Source organism: Chrysoperla carnea, chromosome 1 (genome assembly GCF_905475395.1).
Source record: "Chrysoperla carnea chromosome 1, inChrCarn1.1, whole genome shotgun sequence".
NCBI classification, from domain to species: Eukaryota; Metazoa; Arthropoda; class Insecta; order Neuroptera; family Chrysopidae; genus Chrysoperla; species Chrysoperla carnea.
The window spans coordinates 37,030,928-37,055,054 of NC_058337.1; the positions used below are offsets into that span (position 1 = coordinate 37,030,928).

Consider the following 24,127-nt stretch of genomic DNA (forward strand, 5'->3'; position numbering starts at 1 on the left):
TAAAATGAGTATCTGCTTATGCATCAACACTAAATAAACGTCAAATCTATTCCAATTACGAGAAAATTTTAAAATCAATTTTTTTTATTTTCAACCACATTCTTAGTATTACAAATACAGGCAAATTGAATACTCATGTACATTTATCTGTTAGTGGATGCGATTATAATAATCATTCGACATATTTTTATTTACGCATTCTCACAAAATAATAATTCTTTTTACTCTTATTTATATTTTAATATAAATTTTCTTATTTATAAAGATATGATCTAAGTGGAAAAATCAAGTATAAATACGACATACACATTATAATTATAATATAAGCACAGTACAAATATTTTTGTTTTTTTTTTGTTTTGTTTGAATCAACAAAATGAAAATAAAAAATGTATAATGGAAATTTTTTTAAAAATTTAAATACTGACTCCAATTATTCACTGTCTGTTACATCAATCACGTAGCTTTTACCCTGTAAATAACAAATAATTTTAAAAACAGATTTTATAATTAGTATTAAGAGTTCGTTACATACATAAACATAAAAAACTACGCACATTTTTTAAACTAATCATATTTTTTCTGATGAATGTAGACTAAAGAAAAAATTTTTTCCCTATCATCCCTTTTTAATAATAATACCTTTGTAAATATTATATAATTCAAAATATATATAGATAATTTGTAATTTGAAAAACCCTGAAGTATTGATTTTAAGTTCTAAAGTGAGTTACGATTTTATAATAAACGGAAAGATTAAATTAATAGTTCAATTAATTAAAGAGCCACTTTTGTGTTACGATCGAAATTTCGTGAACAAATTCGTATATACAATGTTGGATAAAAATCAAGTGAAATTGCCCATAAAGTCAAGGTGATGCTCATTGTTTTTTTCGATATTCGATCCATAATGAAATCGTTTTGATAGGGCAGACTGTCAAAAAAAACTTTTTCGTTATAATAAAGCAATTGTGTGAGAAAATTCGCAAAAAAACATGTCGGAAAATAATTTGGGATTTTATATGTCTTTTGATACCGGATTGTTGAGACTACGCAGTCTGGTGATACAAAATGTAACTACTTTAACCTCTGTTAAATGGTGTATGCTTGAAATGTTAAAAAATAGACACATCCAATTACGGAGTACAGTCGTATAAATTAAAACTATAAAATGATAAAGCAAGCATCAAATACACAAATTTAATTTTTCTATTGACACTTAATACCGTAGCACAAAGTAGAAATAGAGCTCGAATTGAAAACCAAAAAGGTTATAAAACAAGTGAAAACAAACAATTGACTGAGTTAATTGTTGAAATACCATGTATAGACAGTGTTGATTGCTCTGTCACATTACACGTACATACATGTCATACACATATAACAGATATACCCATTTAATACTACAATTTGCGCATAATATGCGCTCTCACGGGTAAACAGTGATGTTTACGAAAAAATGTTTCAAACAAAAGTTGTTTATTTTTTTATAAGGAACATTTTTTACATTTAAACTTTTGTTCTATCTCTAACGGTTTACAAAATGGGTCCTACAGACCCAAGACTCAATTGACCTATGTTGCTCATTTACGAACTTGACCTTACTTTTTACGTCCTTAGCACGCTATAAATATTTCAGCTTGATATCTCTTTTCGTTTTTGAGTAATCGAGATGACAGAAGACAGACAGACAGACAACCGCAAATGGACTAATTAGGTGATTTTATGAACACCTATACCAAAATTTTGTTCATAGCATCAATATATTTAAGCGTTACAAACTTGGGACTAAACTTAACTTGGTTTTAAAATCACTCGTAGTCATAAGATTAATCTTATTTTATTTTTGTATCGAGTCTAAATATTTTGATTTAACCTCTTCCATTCCTATAAATATAAATTGGTCATTTCGTTAAAAAAAAAATTTTTTTTTGGTCAAAAAGTTTCAATGTTGCTAAGATTCCAAACAGATTTTGTTATTCAAAACGCCTAATATCCTTAATTTTAAAATCAATGTACAATAATTTTTCAATATCAATAATATTTTGAATTAAATTAAATAGATCGAATTGTATTAGAAAAATATATCCCTATGAGTTCGTTAGTAATCACAGTTAGATTTGAGTAAATAAATTCAACTTCGGTGGTTAATACTTTATGGAAATCATAAAATTTTTATTCTTCCTTGTGCCATATATTTTAATCATATAAGACCATGTAAAAATATTTTATGCGTATTTAAAACTTTTTTGTGCATATAAATTTGCACTCTACTAAGTATAAATTTACTTACAAGTGTTGCTGCTCGTCTATTTTGATGAGATGGAGTGGTTTGTGTAACTCGTGGTTCAGCCTTGGGTGCTGCTTTTGGTGTAGGTTTACCACGACGACCACTACGTGTTGCTGGAGATACAACGACAATCGGTGCATCTTCGTCTGGTGAATCATCAATCACCGTTGAATTGTTGGTATTATTTGCTTTAGCACGTGATTTTGCAGGAGTTTTGGTTTGTTTTTTGGGAGCAGCTTTACCACCACGCCCACCACGACCTCGCTGTTTCAGTGGCATTTCTTCATCACTTTCACTATCAACAGGTGCTGCTTCTTCTGTATTTGCATACGATCGCACACGATTTGGATCATTCAAGATATTTTCAGCCTAGAAAATAATTATTGTAAACACTAGCCTAAAATATTACAAGCAATTATTTTACCTCTTGTAACTCTTGCTCTAATTGCTCCTCCATACGCTTCTTTGTTACTTCAGTCAATTTATTATCAATTTCAGCTACTTCCACGTCTGTTTCTTTCATGAGATTTAAAGTTTTCTCTATCTGGTGACTGAAATAATAAAATACAAAATAATTATAAATTTTGTTTTAATTAAAAATTTAAAAAGCGATAATTACTTGACCAATAATTCAATTGCATCATTATCGTTCTTGTCAATGTATGCTCTTAACGCTTGACACATTCCATTTACAGACAATACAGTCATTTTACGTTTCTCATTGGTTTCCATGAAATATTCTTCCACTTTTGATTCAACTCGAGATTCAATTGTTTTCTGAAAATAAAAATTATTTTCTCATTGATTTGCAAATAAACGATTTCTATTTTATTCGGCATTCGTTTATTGGAATACTTTCGAAAGAAAGAAAATACATTAGATCAAACTGGATTACAGAGGATATTTAAAGGACAAATATTATTGAACTTTGTTGTGATTATTTAAAAATTTGAATCCTACAAAATCTTTTTGGAAAATGAATTTTGGTTTAATTTAATAGTAGAATAAGACTCTTCAAAACAAAAATTTTCAGGATATTATACTTAAGCTTGTGAATTTAGTAGTAGAATATGCTTTACATGCAATAATTCACCAAAAACTTGATAATGTCGGAAAGTATTCCCTAAAACCTCAAATTTTAAGAAAAGTTTTTCGAAAATTAAAAGTTTTGAGAGATTTTAATTAATTTTTTTTTTTTAATAATTCATTTATTCTGTTCTTTTATTTCTCTTGACAGAGGTCCTAAGAATATAGGAAGAACAGAGATGAAAGTTGAACAAGTGTACTGAATTTAAAATTGTCACTAGATGACTTACCTCCATGTCTTTCATGCTAAATTTGATATCATTTTTGATTGAACTGGTTGTAAATGCTTTGCGTAGAATAATTAAGTCCGATGGATTAGCTACTTTCTCTGCATAGTTCAAACCAACACGAATTGGATTAAACATTTCATCTTCATTTCTGTATTCAACACGAATTCGTACTAACGGTAATGTTGGCTGTTTCGGATGCCCAGTTAAGTACTCTTTCGATTTAATAATCAATCGATCAATTTCTTCTTTAATGTATTCTTCAACTTGTAATGATAAAGTTTTCTTCGAATCCGTGTCAAATTCAAAATCATCCAAATATGAATTTTGGAATATAAATGGTCGAACAGTTTTCAAAGGAATCTTTTGGAATTTAAAGTTTTTACGATTGATTGTTAACAAACCAACATATTTTCTACCAGCTTCCTCTTGTGACAATGAAGTAGCCACACTACTACCTGGTTGTGATATATGAACATCATTAGCTGCAGATACTTCTGTGTCGATACGACAATCATGTTCGTGACCCCATAAAACGAAATCCAAAAAGTCAGGAAGCACGGATTCGGGAATATAATTGTGAGGTCCACGATCGACACGATTTTGATGTAATGCAAGTATGGAAAACCATTCTTCATTTCCTTCAGGTTTCAACATTGAAACCTTTCTCTCTTTAAATAACCGACTAAGCCGTTTATCTTTTATATGTGATAAACCATAGAGTGCAAGATTAGTTGCTCCTTTTCGAAGTAAAATTGGGTGGATTTCAATTTCTTCCAAATTTGTAATTTTACCAAAGTAATTTACTAAACCCATTGATGATAATATATCTAATGATGATAACCCCGTTAAACCTGTTTGATAAAACAAAATCATTTTATATTAAAATTTGTTTTAAAGTATATAATTTCTACCCAGTTTTTGAATTTTACATTATTTGTGTTTCTTTAAGGACGTCTCTCGTTATCAGATAAATATCTTAATTTTTAATAACATATTGAAATAAGACCCAACAACTTAATATTAGAGGAAAATTAAAAAGGTCTGTGATTCGATTCGCAATTGTTTAACCATTTTTAAATAAGTTGTCTGCGATTGCCCATGTTTATTTGTTATAAGTTCAATCCAGTTTGCTTGTGAACTGGTTGCAAAACTTATTTGTTGTAAAAATACCAAAAATAAGACAGACTGCTTTGGAAATATAGCAATTATAAAAAACACTTTCACAAAAAATAAAATTATTTTTTGTCGATTTTACTGAAACTTACCATTAGGATCGTCATGATTTCCATGAATAGAAAATACTGGAAGTGCAACATTAACGTTTGGGTCTTCATAATTCACAGTCGGATTTTGACAATGTGAAAAATTCAAAGCTTGATCTGATAAATATTCAATTTGAATATTTTTGTCCCCCAAACAGTATCTGAAATACATTTTACATTAATAATTGCATATTTCTAATTTCAAATTAAAAGTTTAGTCATGAAACGCAAAAATAATTGCGATAAAAAGCATCATATTGTATAATATGTCGTAACCAGATTGTAATCCGATCGCATTATCGATATTTGAATAAACATAATTTTTTTAAACGATAGAATTAACTCAATTTTCTGTTCAAAACAAATATAGTAGTGTCTCGATAATCCGGATTCAATAAAAATCAGGAGGTTATTGCATTATCAAAAATTACCATAAGACCTTTTACTAAAAAGGTGCATAAAATGTACTCGCTATGCAAGGTGTAAACAATTTTGAGGTGATGAAATTAGTATCAATATATACCAGAAATTTCTAAGTTCAATTTAATGAAAATAATTAGTTTTCTGACATTTTTGTAGACATTCTATAACTCATATTATTGCAATATGCTCTAGGTAGGAGTTTTCTACGAGATTTTATTATTTAACGTTACTAATTTAAAAACAAAATATTTTTGAACCCATATTTACATGATCTTTTTTTGTCATTTTAATAAATTATAAAGTTTTAAAGTATAATTTATAACATTTGCAATAACACTAAAAATTGCAAAATTTTCCGCACAATGATACATTATATGTATTATACAAATACGTATTTCGAGTATTACTTTGATTATAATTATTACGGGAAAATATATAATCAGAGGCGGGCTTAAATTTTCTCCGCTCATATTTTATAAATTTTTGGTAGTTCTAAGCTATAAATTTGTTTAGAAGTGACTTCGAATAGAAAAATACCAACAAACATAGACATGTAGTGTACTTTTGTTAATGAACAAAAATGAAAATATATAAAATTTCCCTCCTGCACCATTTGCTAACAAGAATTGAAATCATAACTGCTACCATATGTAGAAAATTTTCCTGTGCTCATAAAGGCTTATAAATTGTAACCCTCCCAGAACCTTTTTTTCAGACTTAGTGCAGCGACTTTTTTTAATAATGATATTAAAGGGTTAATATTTTAAAAACTCAACATAAGATATACTAGGGCTGGAATTTCCAAAGTTTGTAAAATATTAATAATTTTGAATAGACATGTTTATTATGATGCCGCACAGGTGGCAGTTTAACACTCTTAAATTTTTAAGTTTTATATGAATGGATTAAAATAGTTTATTATAGTAATATTAAACTATGTAATTGTTTTAATATCACTCAAGCAATTAAGAATATTTGACTAACGCTACATAACATTTTAAAAAAATATAAAAAAAAACATATATTACTTTCGTAGCAAGGATATGCATTTGTGTAAACAACTTGGAGATGGTTTACTATCATGGAATAAGTCACCACCGAGTAAAAGCAAATCTACCTCCGACGATTGAGCAATTTGTAAAACTTCTTCAAATGCAGTGAATGAATCCTGACCTTAAAAACAAAATTAAAAAATTTGAAACAACCATTACAAATAATGTACAATGTATAACCTTAAGTAGACGCGATGCTTACCTCGAATTCGATCATTTTCATTATATCCTAAATGTGTATCGGTAGCGACCAAAATATTTATAATATCATCATAATTTACTGAATCCCCTGCCATTTTAATACTTTCTTTTTTCAAATTATTTTAATCTGTCAATAGGACGCCGGTTCTGTGAACATGAATTGCGCGAATTTTTACTTCATGTTCATTTTTCACTATGTTTATCCTTTTCTATAAGCATTTTATCTTTTGTAAACAACTCTATTGCTGTCTTTGTTCAAAATAAAATAAAAACATGATGCAAAGGAAGATTGTTAAAAAAAAGGTAATATGTTTTGGACACTCGGTGACACTCGGCAACATAATAAACGAATAATAAAATTAACATAGAGTATCGGTCAACCGTTTTTATATCAAAAATCCTGATTATATGAAGCATAAAAAATATCTATATAGCATAATTTTTATTTTATGTTTATAAACTTTATCTAAATTGAGATTAATTATTAGTTACGTCATGACGTAAATGTATTCTTAAACTAAAACTTTGACTATGGAGTATACAGGTGACAACAAGATACCTAGTGATAGATTTCTAAACTAAGTAAAGCATTTGCGGTTAAATTTCAATATTTAACTTGTTGTTTTGGTTAAATGTACACTTGTCAGTAATTTCATAGCAAAAAAACAAATACAATTTGGTTAACTTATTATATTTATTTCTGTGTTTGTTAGTTTTTAATCGTTTAGACATTTATTAATTTATTAAAATATTCAAGACAAAGAAAAATGGTAACTAGAAAAGCAAATACGACAAGTAAACCTCCAAAGTTATCGCAGAGTACAAGTCAACTTCAAATTCCGGCTCACACTATAAATGATTTTGTACGTTTTATTTTAAATATGATGGGTTCTAAAAGGTCCATAAAACGTACTGATATTGTTAAAGCAGTTATGGCCGAAAACGGTCGCAATTTCAATGAAGTATATCGCCGTGCTAATGAAATTTTAAAAGATGTAAGTCCCGGAGTCTATAATCCATAGTTTATTATACTTAGCAATAAATTGTATGACTTGTTTTGGTTTAGGTTTATGGTTTAACATTGGTGGAAGTACCTGAATGCTCTGATAGGCAGTTTATAGTTTTAAATACATTAGAAAATCCTAAGTTTCCTACAAAATCACCTAAAGAAAAAGCGCAATATGCAGTTTTATTTATTGTTCTGGCACATATTTTTATGTCTGGTGGAGTTAGCGATCAAGGTAAGCCTATTACAAAATATATAATTACTATCATACAGCAATTAAGGACGTCCATGCGTGTACCTGTTTTGCTATGTGCGTTCATAGAGAAACAGTATGTAAATTTTAAAGAATTTTAAATTAATAGAAAATAGAAAATTTTTTTGAAATTCTATTAAAAGTTTAAATAATTATTAACTGGTAAAAGTTTCAAGTATGGTTATCGATATAATTTTTGAAAAATATCGATTTATATTTTTCATTTAGTCCCATGTTAAAACTTACTTTTAGTCATTTTTTAAACTTTAAAAAAATTTAAATTAATTCGATAACAGGTTATTTTTCCTGTCTTACATCAAAGAAAATCATTTAAATTATCGCATTATCATATTGTTTTTTATTTCTCTACTAATATTGTTGACGCATGAACGTCCTTAATTTGATTTCCAAACAAATACTATTTACTATACATAATTTTGGGTGTCCGTTCATTGAATTTGTCATTAAATTGAATTCTGTCTCGTATACTGGCTATCCATTTTCTGTTACATATGTTTCTACAAACTACCTAAGAAATTTTATTTTTAATTCAAAAAAACAACGTGTTGTTCGCCCACTTCGGTAGATATTTATCTAGCTAAGTTATCAAGTTATGTCAATGATTATTCACAGATACTACTATTCCCACTGAAAATTAGTGATGGTTTCTTAAATGATTTCCTTACTTATAAGAGTTTAAGTCTGAGACATAACGCATAACTTAAAATAGGCAAATATTATAAATTATGATTATTTTATTGATAAAAAAATAATTTTTTTCAGAAAAAATATTTTCACTTTTAAGGAAAATGAAAATATTGTCCGATACACCACATGAAAGATTTGGCGATGTTAGATACTTAGTTTGCGTGGATTTTCCTCAAAAACTGTATCTGGCTAAAACCCGTGCAACTTTATCTCAACCAAAATTGAGTCAATTATGTATTAATGATGATAATGTGGATTATGCTTGGGGATTTCGAGCTGAACGAGAAATCTCGAAGGAAAGTTGTTTGATATTTGTATCTAAAGTATATGGACGCAGTGCCAAAACTTTTCCCGCACTTTACAAAATTTGTATGGAAGCAAAAGCTCAAAAAGAAGAAACTGTTCAATTGGAATCAGATGAACATTAATTGTTTTTGTTTTAAATATTTTATAATAAAGTAAAAGTTATTTTTTTACTTAAAGCGTTTATTTTTAGATATTCTAGGCTAGGAATATATGGATAACCTAGTACTTGCAGTGTTGTCAGTGCATTAGGTAAGACGAACTTTATTAGTTAAGAAAGTTAAAACGGATGCTTTTACAAATATAAAAAGGTTGATAGGAAAACTTTAATATTTATTGTTGTCGTAGTAAATTATCGTATATATGAAGCAGAAAATTGCGGAAATGCACCCAGAAACAGATTCTAATTTTGTTTTAACCTAAATATCGGGATTGCTTTGTTACGTCGAGCCTTTGCATAAGGGGGAAAATATTAAAGATAATTATTGGTATTATGCTAAGATTATTATTGGACCCAAGACCTTGAACTATGTTGCTTATTGATGAACTCGGCCTCACTTTTTACGTCCTGAGTATGCTATAAAAATTTCAGCTTGATATCTCATTTCGTTATTGAGTTATCTTGATTACAGATAGACAGGCAGACGGGCAACTGGAAATGGACTAATTAGGTGATTTTATAAACACCTATCCCAAAATTTTGTTGGTGGCATCAATATTTTTAAGCGTTACAAACTTAATGTTGGCAAATTGACAAATAATGCAACAGTAATGTTATCATCATTATACGATTTTATTCCTAATCAATTTGGTTTCTCTGATTCAAATATTTAAATAACCATGTAAAAATTCATAAACAAAAATAAATAAACTTACTGTCATTTGGTCTTTCATATAAAATTGTCCGTAAAAATGTCAAATTTACGTTACAACATGATCTCAAATGTTATATTCGAAGTTGATGGGGTATTGTTAGGTAATATATTTTAGTACGAAGCTCATAATAATATGTAGGTACGTACACCTAATTATTTTTTTATATTTTAATAGACACAAAAGAAATTAATAATTCAGTAATACGAACTATTACAAAAAAAAGATATCGTCCCATAGTATCTGAGAAGCTACCAGAGTTATTTGGTCTTACGGAGACGGAGACCATACAAATGGCAATTGATGCTACTGGAATTAATCAAACATCATTTGAAGCACTATTGTATGATTATCGCGAGCATTGTCGAATGCAAATGCCGAGATGTGAAAAATTGCCTGGTATTAACAAAAGTTTTTTGATTTCTGTATAGAAAAATTTTACAAATGCTTCTTTTGATAAAGTTCATCATTTTTAAATTGAAAATAAATTTGTAAAAACTGGAAGCCTAATAAAAGTTAGCCTTTGAATTTCTTAGTAAAGAAATACTAATTGAATCAAGGCACTTTTAATTTTTTTTTAGGTATTTTCAGTTTGTTGGATGACGGAAACTTTGATGCCGATTTTCAGGCAAAATGATTTTTGAATTTGCTTGTCCACTATTTTTGAATGACACTAATAAAAAAGAAAACGGACATACGCCAATTTTAAACTTAATGTGACGTAATCAAATTTTCTGAACACGGTAAATAGGAAAATTTTCGTAGAGTAAAACGATGTCATTGAACTAAATTTGTGTAAATAAAAGTAGCACTTTATTTGTTCTGTAGCAAATAAAATTGCCTTAGGAATCAAATAAATTTATACACCGACACATTAATGTCGGGCTTTTAAGAAAGTTTAAACAAAATTAGAATAAACTCATATATAGAGTTATTTTGCGGCCTCTTGGAAATTTAAGTGTAAGATACAGATACACAATGAATTATTTTATATAAAAAAATTTCTCGAAGTTTGCGCCCCGGAGACGTTTTATAAAAAAATGCAAAATATTGTGGGTAATTATCAGACTAAGGCCGATGGAAATTTTTTGCTTTGTCATGCAGATGAATTTTGAAAGTAAACCGCGCCTTTATAATAAAGTAATTGTATCTCGATAACCGAAGATTTATGAAAAGTTTATTTGGAATCCCTGTTTCAGTAATAAACCGATGTTCAAATTTCACTCATTGCTAAAGCTAAAATATTTATTTTGTTATTTTTAGGGGTTTCTAGACTGATATCATTTATATTCTCAGAATATTCCAATCGTAATAGCTGTGTATAAATTTCCTTCATAAGGCTAAAATATCTATTTTGTTATTTTAGGCGTTTCTAGATTGATAAACCATTTATATTCTCAGAATATTCCAATTGCAATAGCTACTACAAATACATTTCACTCTCTGCGTGATAAGAGTACTAATCACCGTGATATATTTGATTTATTCCATCACATAGTTTATGCCCCCGATGATTATGATGTTAAATCTAAGAAAAAAAGTAGAGAATTGTTTGAAGTATGTGCAAAAAGATTTCTCGGATCACCTTCGCACAGCAGGGTAATTAATGATATACTTTTTTTTACTATTTAATTTAGTTAGTGTATAAATTATTACGATACATTAAAATATAAAAATATTATTTAGTAATGTGGATAACGGACATTCTTTTTACTTTGTTAAGCGCGTATCAAGAAAAAATTTTTACAGGGGGTAATTAGAATTTTTCATGAGTTTTTTTGAGTGATTATAAATATTTGTATATGTTGTTTTTATGATCTTTATGTGTACAGAGTGGGTTTAATTCCATGTTTTATTAAGGTATCTCCATAACTATACGAGATAGAAAAAAGGGATAGTATTCTCTCGATCTCTCTTTTTGAGACAAGTTCATTGGCGTCAACAAAAATTGGCTCGCATTTTTTGCTTTCGCAAACGGTTATAAGCAAACGTTCGATTTTTTACTTTTCAACTTACATTAATAACGTCGTTGTTTGAAATGTTAAGAGAATATAACTTTTACACAGGAAATACCCTTTTTTTCTGTAGAATCCAGTGGCGTCATAAAAATTTAAATAAAACAGCCGGTTTTCGAGTTATGATCCAAAGTTGTGTGTGTGGGTGTTTTTTTTTTTTTTTTTTTTTTTTTTTTTTTTTTTTTTTTTTTTTTTAATAGGTGGCTATGGCTTTTTGTCCCTTTTTTTTAACCTAAGCCTGATAAAGATTTTGCATTATATTTAACTTCTTTTACGAATATTTATATAATTAACACTTTTATTTGCTTCCTTTTGTAAAATTATTTTTATACTATATGATCCTGATAGGATCATTAAACTCTAAGAGAAATTGGGGGAATTGACCAATCTATTAAATACATGAGTTAAAGCCAACCTATTCCGGTTATACGTAACTTTGATATGGTTTTTTTATTTAATTGCTCTGATATTGGCATACCTTTTTTTTTAGATGTGCGTATACATCTTTTAAGAATAAAAGAATCATTTTACATTTACTGATCGGTAAAAGGATCCCCGTTTTTATTGAATTAGGATAAATTTCTCCCAGGAATCATTACGCCTTTTTTCAAAAACAAATTTAATTTTAATGAAAATTTTAAACCTTTAAATTTAAAGTAAATATTTATCAAGCCTGGCACGTGCTTTACAACAACTGACCCACAGTATCCACCCTTCATATCTTCCATCTTTCGAAAAGGGTTCTGTACAGATGTTCTGCGCATCGCTGTTATCTTTGTGAGAATTTCTTTTTTTATTTTCTAAATCCTTATATTTTGTGCTCTTTACTTTGTTCTGTAGTTTTTCCTTTCTTAACTACCGTTGCTATAGTATTTTTATTTGATATTCTTTTTTTCTTTGTTTCCTGTTTTGATTCTTTGAGTATTTTCTTTACAATTTCTTCTCCAAAAAAGTATTTCAGACAGACAAAATGATTGATTGTGATTCTATAAGGGTCCCTTTTTTATTTTTAATGGCGGAATTCTCAAAATCACCCAATTTATTTACAAGATTCTTAAAGGGGACCCATATGACTCAATTCTTATGCGAGAGGTGATATCCCAGAGCAATTTTTCAATCATTACAGATTAATTCGTCAGATACTATAATCGTACGGATTCATTTGTAAAATCAAACATATTCCGTAACTTTGGGTTGTTTAATAATATAAAGACGAGTATTTTTCCGGATATCTCCAGAATCGTTTCGAAATAGAAGCCGGTACCAAATTTAAGGCGATATTTCAAAAACTACTCACTCTTTCGTTAAATGAACACGATTTATGTGTTTCTTGTGTCAAGAGTTAATTTCTTTTTTGTCCTTATTTCAGGGACAAAAAATTGAATCCTTGCCCTAAGAAATATAATAATTATAGGATAAAAATCATTTTTTAGAGTAATTTTAACTCAAAAAACAAAAAATCGTTTCTTTTACGATTGGTTAAGTAGTTTCCCGAAATATTCACTAAATTATTATACGAGAGGTGTTATCCTGAAGGCGATTTCTTCAGTTGTTATTACCCTAAACTCGGGATATCTACAGAATCGTTCTATAATAAAAACTTTCAAAACTCAAAATTTTTCGTAATATTCTCGATTATTTCAAATATTTCTGAAAAATAAAAAAATGTAGGTTTTTCATTCATTTTGTTACTTTTGAAGGTACTGTATGAGAGGTGCCGCTTTGATTAAAAAGTTTTAAAGCACTGTTTTTTTTTTTGCTACCCTATGATCTTTTAACGTATAAAATTTAAACATTTAGAATTTTTAAAATATTTAGTGTTTGGTATTTGAGAGTACCCAAAGAGGTGTGTTAGAAGCTATAAATACTGGAATGCAAGTAATATGGGTAACACCATCAAATTCTGCAGAACCACAAATGGTGCAAAAACCAACATCTTCAATTAGATCTTTAGAATGTTTCCAACCACAACATTTTGGTTTACCTCCATATTGTTCCTGCGATGTTAAGAAATAAAACAATTTTTTTTTATACAAATAAATATTTTTTATTCTTCTTTCTAAATATATTATATATATTTATAATTTTTAAACATAATATCTATATTTAATTTATAATATTTACAAAAGAAGTATGCTCGTTTTGAAAGCTCTTATGCTCTTATAGCTGATAAATTTAACGTTTACGTTGAATAAAAAATACCAACTCAATCATTTTTTAGTATAATACATTTTCGGTGTTAGAAAAGTACCGAAACAGCAGAAAAAATTGTGTAAAATCTTTTGAAAAAAATGGAAGGAGTGATTTGGGTGACCCCGGGGGGGGTGTTAGTTCAAATTAATGTGGAGGAATTTTCAATAAGGGGGGGGGCCCTTATTGAAAATTCCTCCACATAAATTTGAACTAACAGTACACTCCTGTAAATGCAGCCATTTATGAAACGCATTTTTACTGACATAGTCAGTGGATTCGATAAGTAAATTTATCGAAAAATAGTTCGAATATAAAGATTTTTTCTATCTCCTACCAATTAAAAGGTATAATTCATTTTTCAGAAATTTTGAAAGGTCAGAATTAATACTACTCAGCCGTACAACTTTTGTAAGATTTTTTTTAACCTTTATTTTCCGAGTTTTGCTGCCTTCGAGACTTTTGTAACACCCTGTATAAAGCTTTTAAATAGAAAGCTGCATGCTAAGAATAGTAGATGTTAGGGCTATGTATCTATACAAAAGCATCCGAAATGATACACATTGATTGTAAAGCATGTTCCACCTATTTTTAATCACATTTTAGTGATCGTATTTACTACTGTAGTGATGTGATAAGTCGAAATATACTCGCCACTATTGTCAATGAATCTTGCACATAGATAAAGTACCTACGTTTTTAGTAAAAATGCGGTTAATATCTGTTTCTATCATTATTTTAAGAAATATATTATAATATAGGTAGCCGAAAACATGATTGAGTTATGGATTATTTTTCATAAATTTATGATTTAATTTAGTTCAGTAAGGTCTTTTAGAGGAATCTCCGAAATATAAGAAAACTCAACTAGCCAAATTAGAAAGTACTGTTTTTATTCCCAGTAATAATGTGAAGAGCGTGTGGGTGAAGGGAAACAACATGTTTCTTCAGAGCTAAAAATTAATAGGTATAGGTAAACATAATTTGTACATGTCCTGTTACCGTGGTCAAAAGTTTTTAGAGGGCTTTTTGCAAAAATCCACACGTTTACGAAATATTAAAATTTCAAAAATTTAAATACTCCGAGTGCTTAAAATTATGTTTAAAGTTTGGTATTATTATCGAATTGATTCTTAAATTTTTAACTTGTTACAACATCACTTTTTTTTAGAGTGTGAATATATCGTAGGTACTCCAGATAAAATATTATTCTAACTAATAAATATCAACATGCACATAGAGATAGATGTATTTAGAAAAAATATATTACAAAAATGATTTTTTTTTTCAATTATGATAAATGTCATATGGGGTCATATATTTTAACAACTTATAGATTATAAAGAGAAAATATATTTTAGACCGCATGAAACAGACCTTTTCATTTACAAAAATGATTCTTTTTTGTTTTGGACATATGTCAAAAAACTGTCCAAAAGGCATATCACGAATCTTCTAACTTTGTTAAAAAGCACTGTTCGATAAAGATAAAAGATATTTATTTTCTTTATTTGAATAGTTTTTTGACAACTGTACGAAACAATAACAAATCGATGAAAATGCCTATAAATGTAATAAGAATAGACCTTTCAATTTCCAAAAATGATTACTTTTTGTTTCGGGCAGTATGTCAAAAAACTAATGCGATAAATATCTTTTATCTTTGTCCAACTTATTACTGCCCGTCCGAAACAATGGCGGAGGCGCTTGCGCTTCACGTGTTGTTAAAAGGCCTATTTAACAACAGAGATAAGAATTAGAATTTAGCTAGAACTCCATGGCGATAGCACGAAACAATTTATGTTAATTGCAGGCGTTTCTGGACAGAACATTACGAACGATTTCATTATTGCTGGACGCTGCAGCATTGTAATCTTTCTGGGAATGTCTCACGGGAACTTGGTCAAGACTGTAATTAAATATCGTGAATATTTTTTTAGACAAAACTGAATAGCAAGGATAAAATGTTGCTCTTCAAAGGATAATTCCATTAAATTTTCTAACGGAATCGCCCTTATTTGTAACTCGAGAACTTTTACTTTTTTATTTAAGGGTTTTAATTTCGAGAATGTTTCGCTAGTTTCAATAATGATAGTAGCCGTGTATTTCAATTATTGGCGAATATAATATTATAAAAAAGGAGGCATTTAATTGCGACTTAATATTGGAACAGCTCACGCTCTAATTAAGTTCTAGCTAAAGCTCTACTTCTATTTATTTTTATTATTTATTTTCAATTTGTTTACCATTTAAAACTGAGCGCAAATTGAGGCACAGTTTGGTGAGGTGATTTAACAATATGTAAATGGAGATCTGATGGGTAGCGCAATGCTAGTTTGTTTACAGAATCTAATACTATACAGAATTCATCATACAAAAACCTTTGTTACCGTGATTGACCTTCAACTACATAAAATTGTGACCCGCCATCTTCCCAAATTGCGTATCGATTTGTGCTCGGTCTAACAAATCTTGGCATTGAATTTTTAATAAAATCTATTTAAATAATGGATGGATATTTAGTAAAATTCTAACAAAATTTATTTTTTCATTGTATGCATAATATTAAAATTATTAAGTATGAAAATAATACTGCATTTTTACTCTATTACCTTACATTAAACTTTTTTATTTTTTTATAATACATCAAAAATACATCAAATATTTATCTTTGTTTTATTTTTCAAGGCGCATTCGTTTTGTCACATTCGCTTTATTTATAAAAACAATAATTGAAGTGGGAGCTTAAATTTATATAATACATACATATACTTATATTATTATATTTACATAATAATAGGGTAGTTGACTTACATAGTTTATTAATCTGCTTGTGTAAAATATTTGTCCCAGTTAGTTTTATGTTATACGACCATATGTCCTTCTTGCTCTAATATTTGTCAATTTGTAGTAGGCTGAGTTTAAAGTTAAGATTTTGGTTAAAAGTATCTTAAAAAATATTACCCACCATCCTGTATGACTGTGCAAAATTTCAAATCGATATTCCTATAAGGAAAATATGAGGGTGTCTTCATCTTAAATGCGACACCTGTCGTAACAAATTCTATTCTGCGATCAGATAAACAATGTCTTAATCTTTTGTATTCTAGCCAGAACCAATAATAAATGCCACCGTTAATAAAATTTTGAAGCTATTGGCTGTGATTAAATTATCCTGGTGGCCATTTCGGAGTTATAATACAATAGATAATTCGTATAAAATACACAATAAAATATTGGAAAAAGACGGGTCTATATGTATTTTGTCTGATATATCTATCATATTTTAGCTCCGAAATGGACGCTAGAGAATCTAATTGTTTGCGAGAAATAGTAGATAATTTAGTACTATACGAAATTAGGATTGCAAAATTTGTAGCAGATACCTACACAAATACATGCAAGTTTATTAACAGCTTATTTTGAAATAATAAAAATATGCATTTTTTGGAACCATAGTGGTGGTTATGTACTAAGTAGCCGTTCCTTGCTCGATTCATCGATGGGCAATTCTCTTGTATTTGAGCTATGATCATCGAAGTCAATATCGAATATAGTAGAATGGATGTCTGATTTATTGAAGAAAGTGTTTTGTATTTAATATTTTTATATGCTCTTACGCATATAATACGCTTTTGTTAACTTAAATTTTATTCGTTTAAAAGGAGAAATAAACTTTTAGACATCAAAAAACATTGAAAAATTGAAAACCGCTTTTCAATACCTATGTTTTTCCAATGATAAAAAATTTGATGTTTTTGCTTTTTTAAAGGTTCATTCAAATTTTTCTTTTGCCTTTTCACCATTTTTTTAGTGTGTTTTTATTAATATTAATTTTATAGTACTTTTAAGCAAATGAGCTATTAAGCCATTTTATTTGCCATAAAATAACAATTTTTAAATTTTTTAATTTTATCCCTCAAACTAAAACATTGAAAAATTTGCTTAAAAACTCACAGCTCTATGAAATGGAAGTTCATCTCATTTAAAATTTTCTTACTTGAAAACTGGTTTTCAATATATTCGTGATTTTCTAATGACAAAATTCTATTGTTTTCGCTTTTTTAAAGGTTTATCCAAATTTTGCTTTTGTTTTTTCAACATTTTGGATGTTTTTGTAAATATAATACTTTTAAGCAAATGAGCCTAAAGCCATTTTATTTGTCATAAAATAAGAACAAATTTTATCCCTAAAGTAAAAACCCCCCATTCCCTGAAAACGAAGTTACATTTCATAAAACATATTTTATATGCATATAACTGCTTATCGTCTTATGGTTGTTGTTCCCTCTTTTTTAAATCTTTCTATTCGAAATGTGGTAATCCCCTGGACTTAATGATATTAACTATGCATATTTTGTTGTTTTCTATTTTAGGTTAATATCTTTGTAAAGTGTAGTCGAAATCACTTAGCTCGGGAAGAATTAAATGAAATAATAATAACACTAATAGAAACTATAATAATAGTTTAGGTACATTATCTCAACTACCCTATTTAAATGAGAGGCAAGTTTCAGATTGATATAAAATTATCCAAAACATTTATTCGATTTAGCTTGCAAAAACATTAAAATAATAGGAACAGCAGTTCATAATTATTTAAAATATTTCTTAACAAAGGAGAGTAAACAAAGCTTTTGAAATTTCTAGGTAAATGATAATTGACACGAAACATAGTTTCTTAAAGTTTAGATTTGTTCAGGTTCGATGTAAAAAATTAGTTTACAGAAAAATGTTTTAAAAAATTTTTAGAAATATTTTTAGTTTTAACTATTATAAATGAGCCATATTTTATTATCATAGTCTTACAGAGTCTAAAAACGGTTCCTGGTCCCAAAATACTTACCTATAGGTACTGTTTCATAAACGAAATCTTTCATACATTTCTATAATTTAACTTACCTGAATAAGACAATTTGGGGTCTATTCAAGTATCCTGAGTGTATTTGCTTTCTCATTGTACATTCGCCGATATATGTTTTGAGTATTGAGTGTGAGTATTGCACTTTTTTCATTTATACGCCGTTATAATTTTTCCATGTAAAATTTAAAGCACTCATATTAATTGGTTTGTTTACGGACTATTACTAGGCGTAAGTATGATTAGTCCTTTTTCTGAGATTTTTGTCTAAAAATGATTTTTGACAGTAAATATATAGTAGTATATTTTACATCACAGGAAATACGAATATCTCTCCGTAGTCCCGGTGATAGAATATACGAATAGAATACGATAGAATAGATAGAATATACGAAGTTCCTCTATCCAGACTTCTCTTAAGATGGATGGATTTATTATTGACACTCATTATGACTCCTTGTAAGTTTTTAACAGGGTTCCGTAAAGTTTTGAAATGGAAGTTCAGTCGACTATCTCTTCTCAAAAAACGCACCACCTTCCCCTGAGTGCATCCCAAGTACATCTGTGTAGTACAGTTGTGTGGTCTCGTTAGTCTTTTTCACATGTATACGCAATTAGCTCCTACGGGAGGACGACGCATCTTGCGGCAGTCTGCGCTGGATTAACCCTTGATGAGGCCTGACTTGAAGAAAAGAGGTACTGTGAAGGGCAGGAAAACAGCAAAAAAAGAAATTTAGTATTTATAATTAATTATAAATACTAAATTTCTTTTTTTGCTGTTTTTCTACCTAAGTGCCTATGCTATTTTCGTAGTATTAAATTTAGATTAATATATCCTGTTAAATTTCCAATGAAAATTATTCCTTCAAAAAGTATCATTAGAAATTGTCACTAAGTATTTTTATCACCGTTCATTAGTTTCTTTAAGATTTTTCCAATAGCATGTAAGGCCTCCGGGGCCTAAAGGGCACAGGGCTGCTACCCTCTGTCCCCTGGATAGTTCGGCGCTGGTGCCAGTTAATCTGTACTTTGTTTCTTTGTTTGTATGTTTTTTTTTTGTTTTTTTTTTGTTTTTTTTTTTTTACTGTTACACTAGCGCAAACTGTATTTACCACCGTTTTCCAATCCAATTACATTCTGAAAGCAAGATAGTAAATACTTAGTTAACACGCATGCATTTTCTGGGCTTGTAACGGTAAAAAAAATCAACGAACACGGCCAAACTGTTGAATACTGATTCATACACATTTCTTAAACCAGAGAACACCAAACACTGATAGTGTTTGGTTTAACTGGACACTGAAATTTGCATTTAGAGGATAATTTGTATACTGCCCAGAATCAAAAAGTTATATATTCAAACAATAAACTGCCCCTTTTTTTTAATGGCTAGTATCTATACATTATTTCAAAACGCACGCTTAGAAATGTAAACTTGATTAACATTATTACGTTAATCCAATCGGGGCGTTCTTCAGAAGCGTTTTAAATGTCTTTTAATTTTTTGATGTAAAAATTAATGTTTATTGTACATCTCAACCTTCCAATACTCGTACCGTATATCAGAATATACTCAATATGGATAATTTTCTCGTCAATGTTGATATCGACACATTTCTATTTCATTAATTTATAATTTGTAAGTCTATGATAAAATATTTTATTTTTTGATTGAGAACATCAAAATAGTATCTTTTTTTGGTACAGCTATAAGTCTAAGATCTCGACCTAGGACGAAATTTTCCCATAGATATAATGAAATGAATATTTTATACATACTTAGTTTAGTTTTAATTAAACAAACCGTGCTTTAATTTAAGTACACTCTTATATTATTAATTGTAAATGTAATTATTCACATTAATAGGGAGACCGTTCTGTGTAAAACTTTTTAATCTTAGAGATCCCCGACAGTTATGACGATTTTATTTAGCATGACAATTTAGATGAGGATATTTTCTTGTTTCATACTTTTTGGGGCGTAATTTGGTAGTAGTCGCGTTTTAGTATTGCAAGTTTATTTTATTAAGTTTCAACATAAGAGGACTGCCTACATTTTTTTTACTACAAATTCATAAATAAATGCAAGAATAATTAATCAATAATATATTCAAGTAACTTTTTTAAAAATCAATAATAACTTGTTTCTATAGAAAATTACGTTATAATATATTGAAAGCAAGTTTAGAAACAAGTCATATATATCATTCTGTATGTTATTTTATCATTTCTCCATGCGGTGGCGTTTCATTTAATTATAGTTCAATTTAATATTTATTAGTTCTTTTTTAACATAAATTGAACAGAACATGTCATATTAATATTATAAAAAATATTGATTTCATTATCAAACACGATGAGGAAAATTCGATCTAGGACTGGATCTTGCACTATATTTATATTTATATAATATAGGTATAAATCATTTTAGACATTAATTATTTATTTAGGTACATAAATGCAATTTTTTCACAGCTTTTTTAAATTAATTTTTTTCATTAATTGTTTCAAGTATTGTTGTTTGATGATCCAATCCGGGTGGTGATTTATTATTATCTACTATTGATTGATTTAATTTATTTGATTGACTAGGTGATGTTTGGTGGTGTAAAGGATTTTCCGTTATGTTGATATTTTGTTGTAAAATACCATTTTTCTTTCGATAACCATTCAAAAAATATGTGACCATATTTCCTTTTCCTTTTACTTCAATTGTCCCTCGACACGTTAATGGATACCCTCGATCATTTAATATTTGGTATACTTCTTGTGTTACCTAAAAATAATTTCTATTTAATACTAAATAATACTTCTGCTAATACTAAATTATCGCACATACTTCTAATCGAGGAAATAAAATAGAAAAAAAATACTCTGAACCAGCAATCGACTCCTACATTCGACGCCAGTAGATTTTTTATCATATTCATACAAACTTGTGTTTTTTCGATTTACGCTCATAAAGTGGGAACGAGGTATCCTACTTTCAACGATTCTAAGCTTTTTCGAAACCCGTACTTTTTTTTCTAACGCTTATATATCGAAAACGGTGAGATTTGTTGAAAATTATCAAGAGTCAAAAAATGCTCAGAATCTCTCAAAAATTCAATAGTTTTTTTAATTGTTAAATAAAAAGAATGTGGTGTCCGGAAGTGTAGGGTATTTCTGTTTAAGGGGATCTAAAGGAATGTATAGACAAAAAAAGGTGAAAAATAATTTCTGCAAATGTATTATTTAAAATGTTCGTCTATCTCCTACTACTTACGCGAGCGAGGCTGAATAATACACTTTTTTCGGAGTCAGACGTTGCAAACATGCTCAATCGATTTAGTTTATTTAAAATTTAATTTGCTGAAAATAGTTCATTTGCAATATTTCGTATACTTTTTGAGATATTTAGAAAAAGTCAAAATTTTTTTAATACATTTTCCCGGAAAATGCTGCAATTCACAAAATACAAACAAAATGTCAAAGTTCGCGTACGAGGGGAGGGAAGGCGGTAGTAGTTGTACGTGATTTGAGCCTTTGTGTTGAGAGATAAAACTAAAAATTGATATAAACAGATATAACGAAGATTTTTGTATCTTGATACCCATCTTCCTAAATATATACCACTTAGATACAAACAGTGACCTTTTACATACAAAAATAAACCTAAATATATGTTTCTTACTTGAATTTGATCTAAAACTCCAGTTGAATCCATTCGACTAGCAACATTTACAGCATTTCCCCAAATATCATACTGTGGCTTTCTAGCTCCAATAACACCAGCAACAACTGGTCCAATATTAATACCAATGCGAATTCGAAAATTATTAAATGAATGTTCATTTACATAGGCTAATTGTTCGCGAATTCTTAATGCATAATCAGCCATTGCAGTAACATGTCGATATCCTTGCATATCACAAGTATTTTGAGTTAATCCTAAAATGGACATAATTTTATTTAAATATATATATTTATTTTGTTCGAATTTTATTTCTTATAAAAATAATATTCTATTTTTACTAAAATGAAAGATAAAGTGGATAAGTTAGATTAGTTGAATTTGGTTTAAAGAGTAGGTACCTTGTGAGTGTGATAAATGTTACATAGGACAAACTACACAAAAGTTTAAAAAAGATTAGATCAGCATAAAAATGATCTAACTTTATTGTGATTCAATTTGTTTATATACTTTTCGTTTTTGACGTGATAAAATTTTTTAAATAATATTCAAACTTTATATTCGAAGTGGGTATTATCTATCCATATTTAAAATCGATAAGTTATTTTTAATTGTTCATAAAAATACTTTTAGTAAAATATTCTTCTAACACATTGAAGTTGTTTATTAGCAAGTCAATAAGTCTTTGAAGCTACTTTTGTAATATCTACCCATATGGGATCTTCCAATGGAGACGATGAAATCGAAGTTGGATCAGCATTGGTTTCCTAAGGGTAGGTCTGCCATCCCTTGCTATTGCGTTGGCCAAGGCTAATAATACGAGAATGGGTATGTCGACTGTATCTCAGTCTTTACCAGGGAAATAAATCAAATCAAGGCTTGACGAACCAATACTTTTCTAAGCTTTGGTCAAGGTTAATAAACTATGCTTGATTGTTAATAATTCATGTTTGTTTTTTGATAGTATTTCAAACCTTAACCGAAGCGTCATAAACTTTTTGCGAACGTGTTGATACGTTGTTACATTCAATGCTAGTTTGTGATAGGACTAATCTTGATTTCCGGCTTGGCCCATTCTTAAACAATATTCATCCAGGCTTGAATCAATATTGGCCCAATTGCTCTCTCATATATATGCAGTTGTTCTATGTATTTTAAATAGAAGTTGCTTTATTGCAAATTATCTTTTCTTTATCTTTTAGTAGTTGATAATCTAAGCTTCTGATTAAAATATTTTAGGCAGCCGGCCCTAGCATAGGCAGCCGGTATCACCATGGTAAAACTGCAGGAAAATTAACAATAATCCAACAATGGGAATTCATTTCTAGTCTCAGTGAAAATAAAAAGAAAGCTAATCATTTCTATTTACCTGATGCAGCCATATAGGTTGCTCCAGTAGACTTAATTTTTTCTATATATTTGAATTGATCTTCCGATAACAACTCATCAAAATCGGCAATGATTTCGTTTAAAAGTCGTAAGCATTCCACACCTTCATTATTTCCTTCTAATTCAACATAAAATTCTGAAAAATTTGGTATTGATGCGAACATTATACAAACAAATGGACATTGTTCGTGGTAGAGCTCGTCAATATGTTTATCACTACTTAAAAAATGCTCTGCTACATGTACTGGTAAAATATTTGCTAGAAGTTTGCGATTATAAGCTTCTAAATGTTCCATATCTTCTTTTTCCTCT

General features: G+C 28.9%; 4 protein-coding genes across 4 annotated transcripts in view; 2 read left to right on the forward strand and 2 right to left on the reverse strand.

The window, feature by feature from the left end:
- Nucleotides 1-411: 411 nt before the first annotated feature.
- On the reverse strand, nt 412-6,727 carry LOC123291081 (double-strand break repair protein MRE11). The gene is made up of 8 exons (XM_044871535.1): nt 6,546-6,727; nt 6,320-6,464; nt 4,872-5,029; nt 3,607-4,457; nt 2,910-3,067; nt 2,715-2,841; nt 2,294-2,659; nt 412-472 (listed from the first exon to the last, which is right to left on the reverse strand). Exons 1-8 carry the CDS (start codon nt 6,637-6,639, stop codon nt 434-436), a joined length of 1,938 nt encoding a protein of 645 aa, XP_044727470.1. The 5' UTR covers nt 6,640-6,727; the 3' UTR covers nt 412-433.
- A 398-nt stretch (nt 6,728-7,125) lies between these two features.
- LOC123303706 (melanoma-associated antigen B16-like) lies at nt 7,126-8,939 on the forward strand. Its single transcript, XM_044886305.1, has 3 exons — nt 7,126-7,539; nt 7,611-7,785; nt 8,587-8,939. Exons 1-3 carry the CDS (start codon nt 7,312-7,314, stop codon nt 8,937-8,939), a joined length of 756 nt encoding a protein of 251 aa, XP_044742240.1. The 5' UTR covers nt 7,126-7,311.
- Nucleotides 8,940-9,705: 766 nt separating this feature from the next.
- On the forward strand, nt 9,706-13,718 carry LOC123303865 (pseudouridine-5'-phosphatase-like). Its single transcript, XM_044886317.1, has 4 exons — nt 9,706-9,790; nt 9,865-10,086; nt 11,054-11,286; nt 13,521-13,718. The coding sequence occupies exons 1-4, from the start codon at nt 9,727-9,729 to the stop codon at nt 13,716-13,718; spliced, it is 717 nt and encodes a 238-aa protein (XP_044742252.1). The 5' UTR covers nt 9,706-9,726.
- A 7,520-nt stretch (nt 13,719-21,238) lies between these two features.
- Nucleotides 21,239-24,127, reverse strand: part of LOC123304024 (adenylate cyclase type 6) — a 229,251-nt gene continuing 226,362 nt past the window's right edge. The window contains 3 exon segments of the mRNA XM_044886331.1: nt 21,239-21,529; nt 22,427-22,683; nt 23,796-24,125. Coding sequence (XP_044742266.1) covers nt 21,239-21,529; nt 22,427-22,683; nt 23,796-24,125 — 878 coding nt within the window.

Coding starts and splice junctions, on each gene's coding strand:
- LOC123291081 (XM_044871535.1), bottom strand. CDS start 6,639: ATGGCAGGGGATTCAGTAAATTATGATGATATTATAAATATTTTGGTC. Junction 5,030..6,319: donor TGCATATCCTTGCTACGAAA/GTAATATATGTT, acceptor AATGTATTTCAG/ATACTGTTTGGGGGACAAAA. Junction 3,068..3,606: donor TTAGCATGAAAGACATGGAG/GTAAGTCATCTA, acceptor TTTTATTTTCAG/AAAACAATTGAATCTCGAGT.
- LOC123303706 (XM_044886305.1), top strand. CDS start 7,312: ATGGTAACTAGAAAAGCAAATACGACAAGTAAACCTCCAAAGTTATCG. Junction 7,540..7,610: donor CTAATGAAATTTTAAAAGAT/GTAAGTCCCGGA, acceptor GTTTTGGTTTAG/GTTTATGGTTTAACATTGGT. Junction 7,786..8,586: donor TGGTGGAGTTAGCGATCAAG/GTAAGCCTATTA, acceptor AATTTTTTTCAG/AAAAAATATTTTCACTTTTA.
- LOC123303865 (XM_044886317.1), top strand. CDS start 9,727: ATGTCAAATTTACGTTACAACATGATCTCAAATGTTATATTCGAAGTT. Junction 9,791..9,864: donor AGTTGATGGGGTATTGTTAG/GTAATATATTTT, acceptor ATATTTTAATAG/ACACAAAAGAAATTAATAAT. Junction 10,087..11,053: donor GAGATGTGAAAAATTGCCTG/GTATTAACAAAA, acceptor TTGTTATTTTAG/GCGTTTCTAGATTGATAAAC.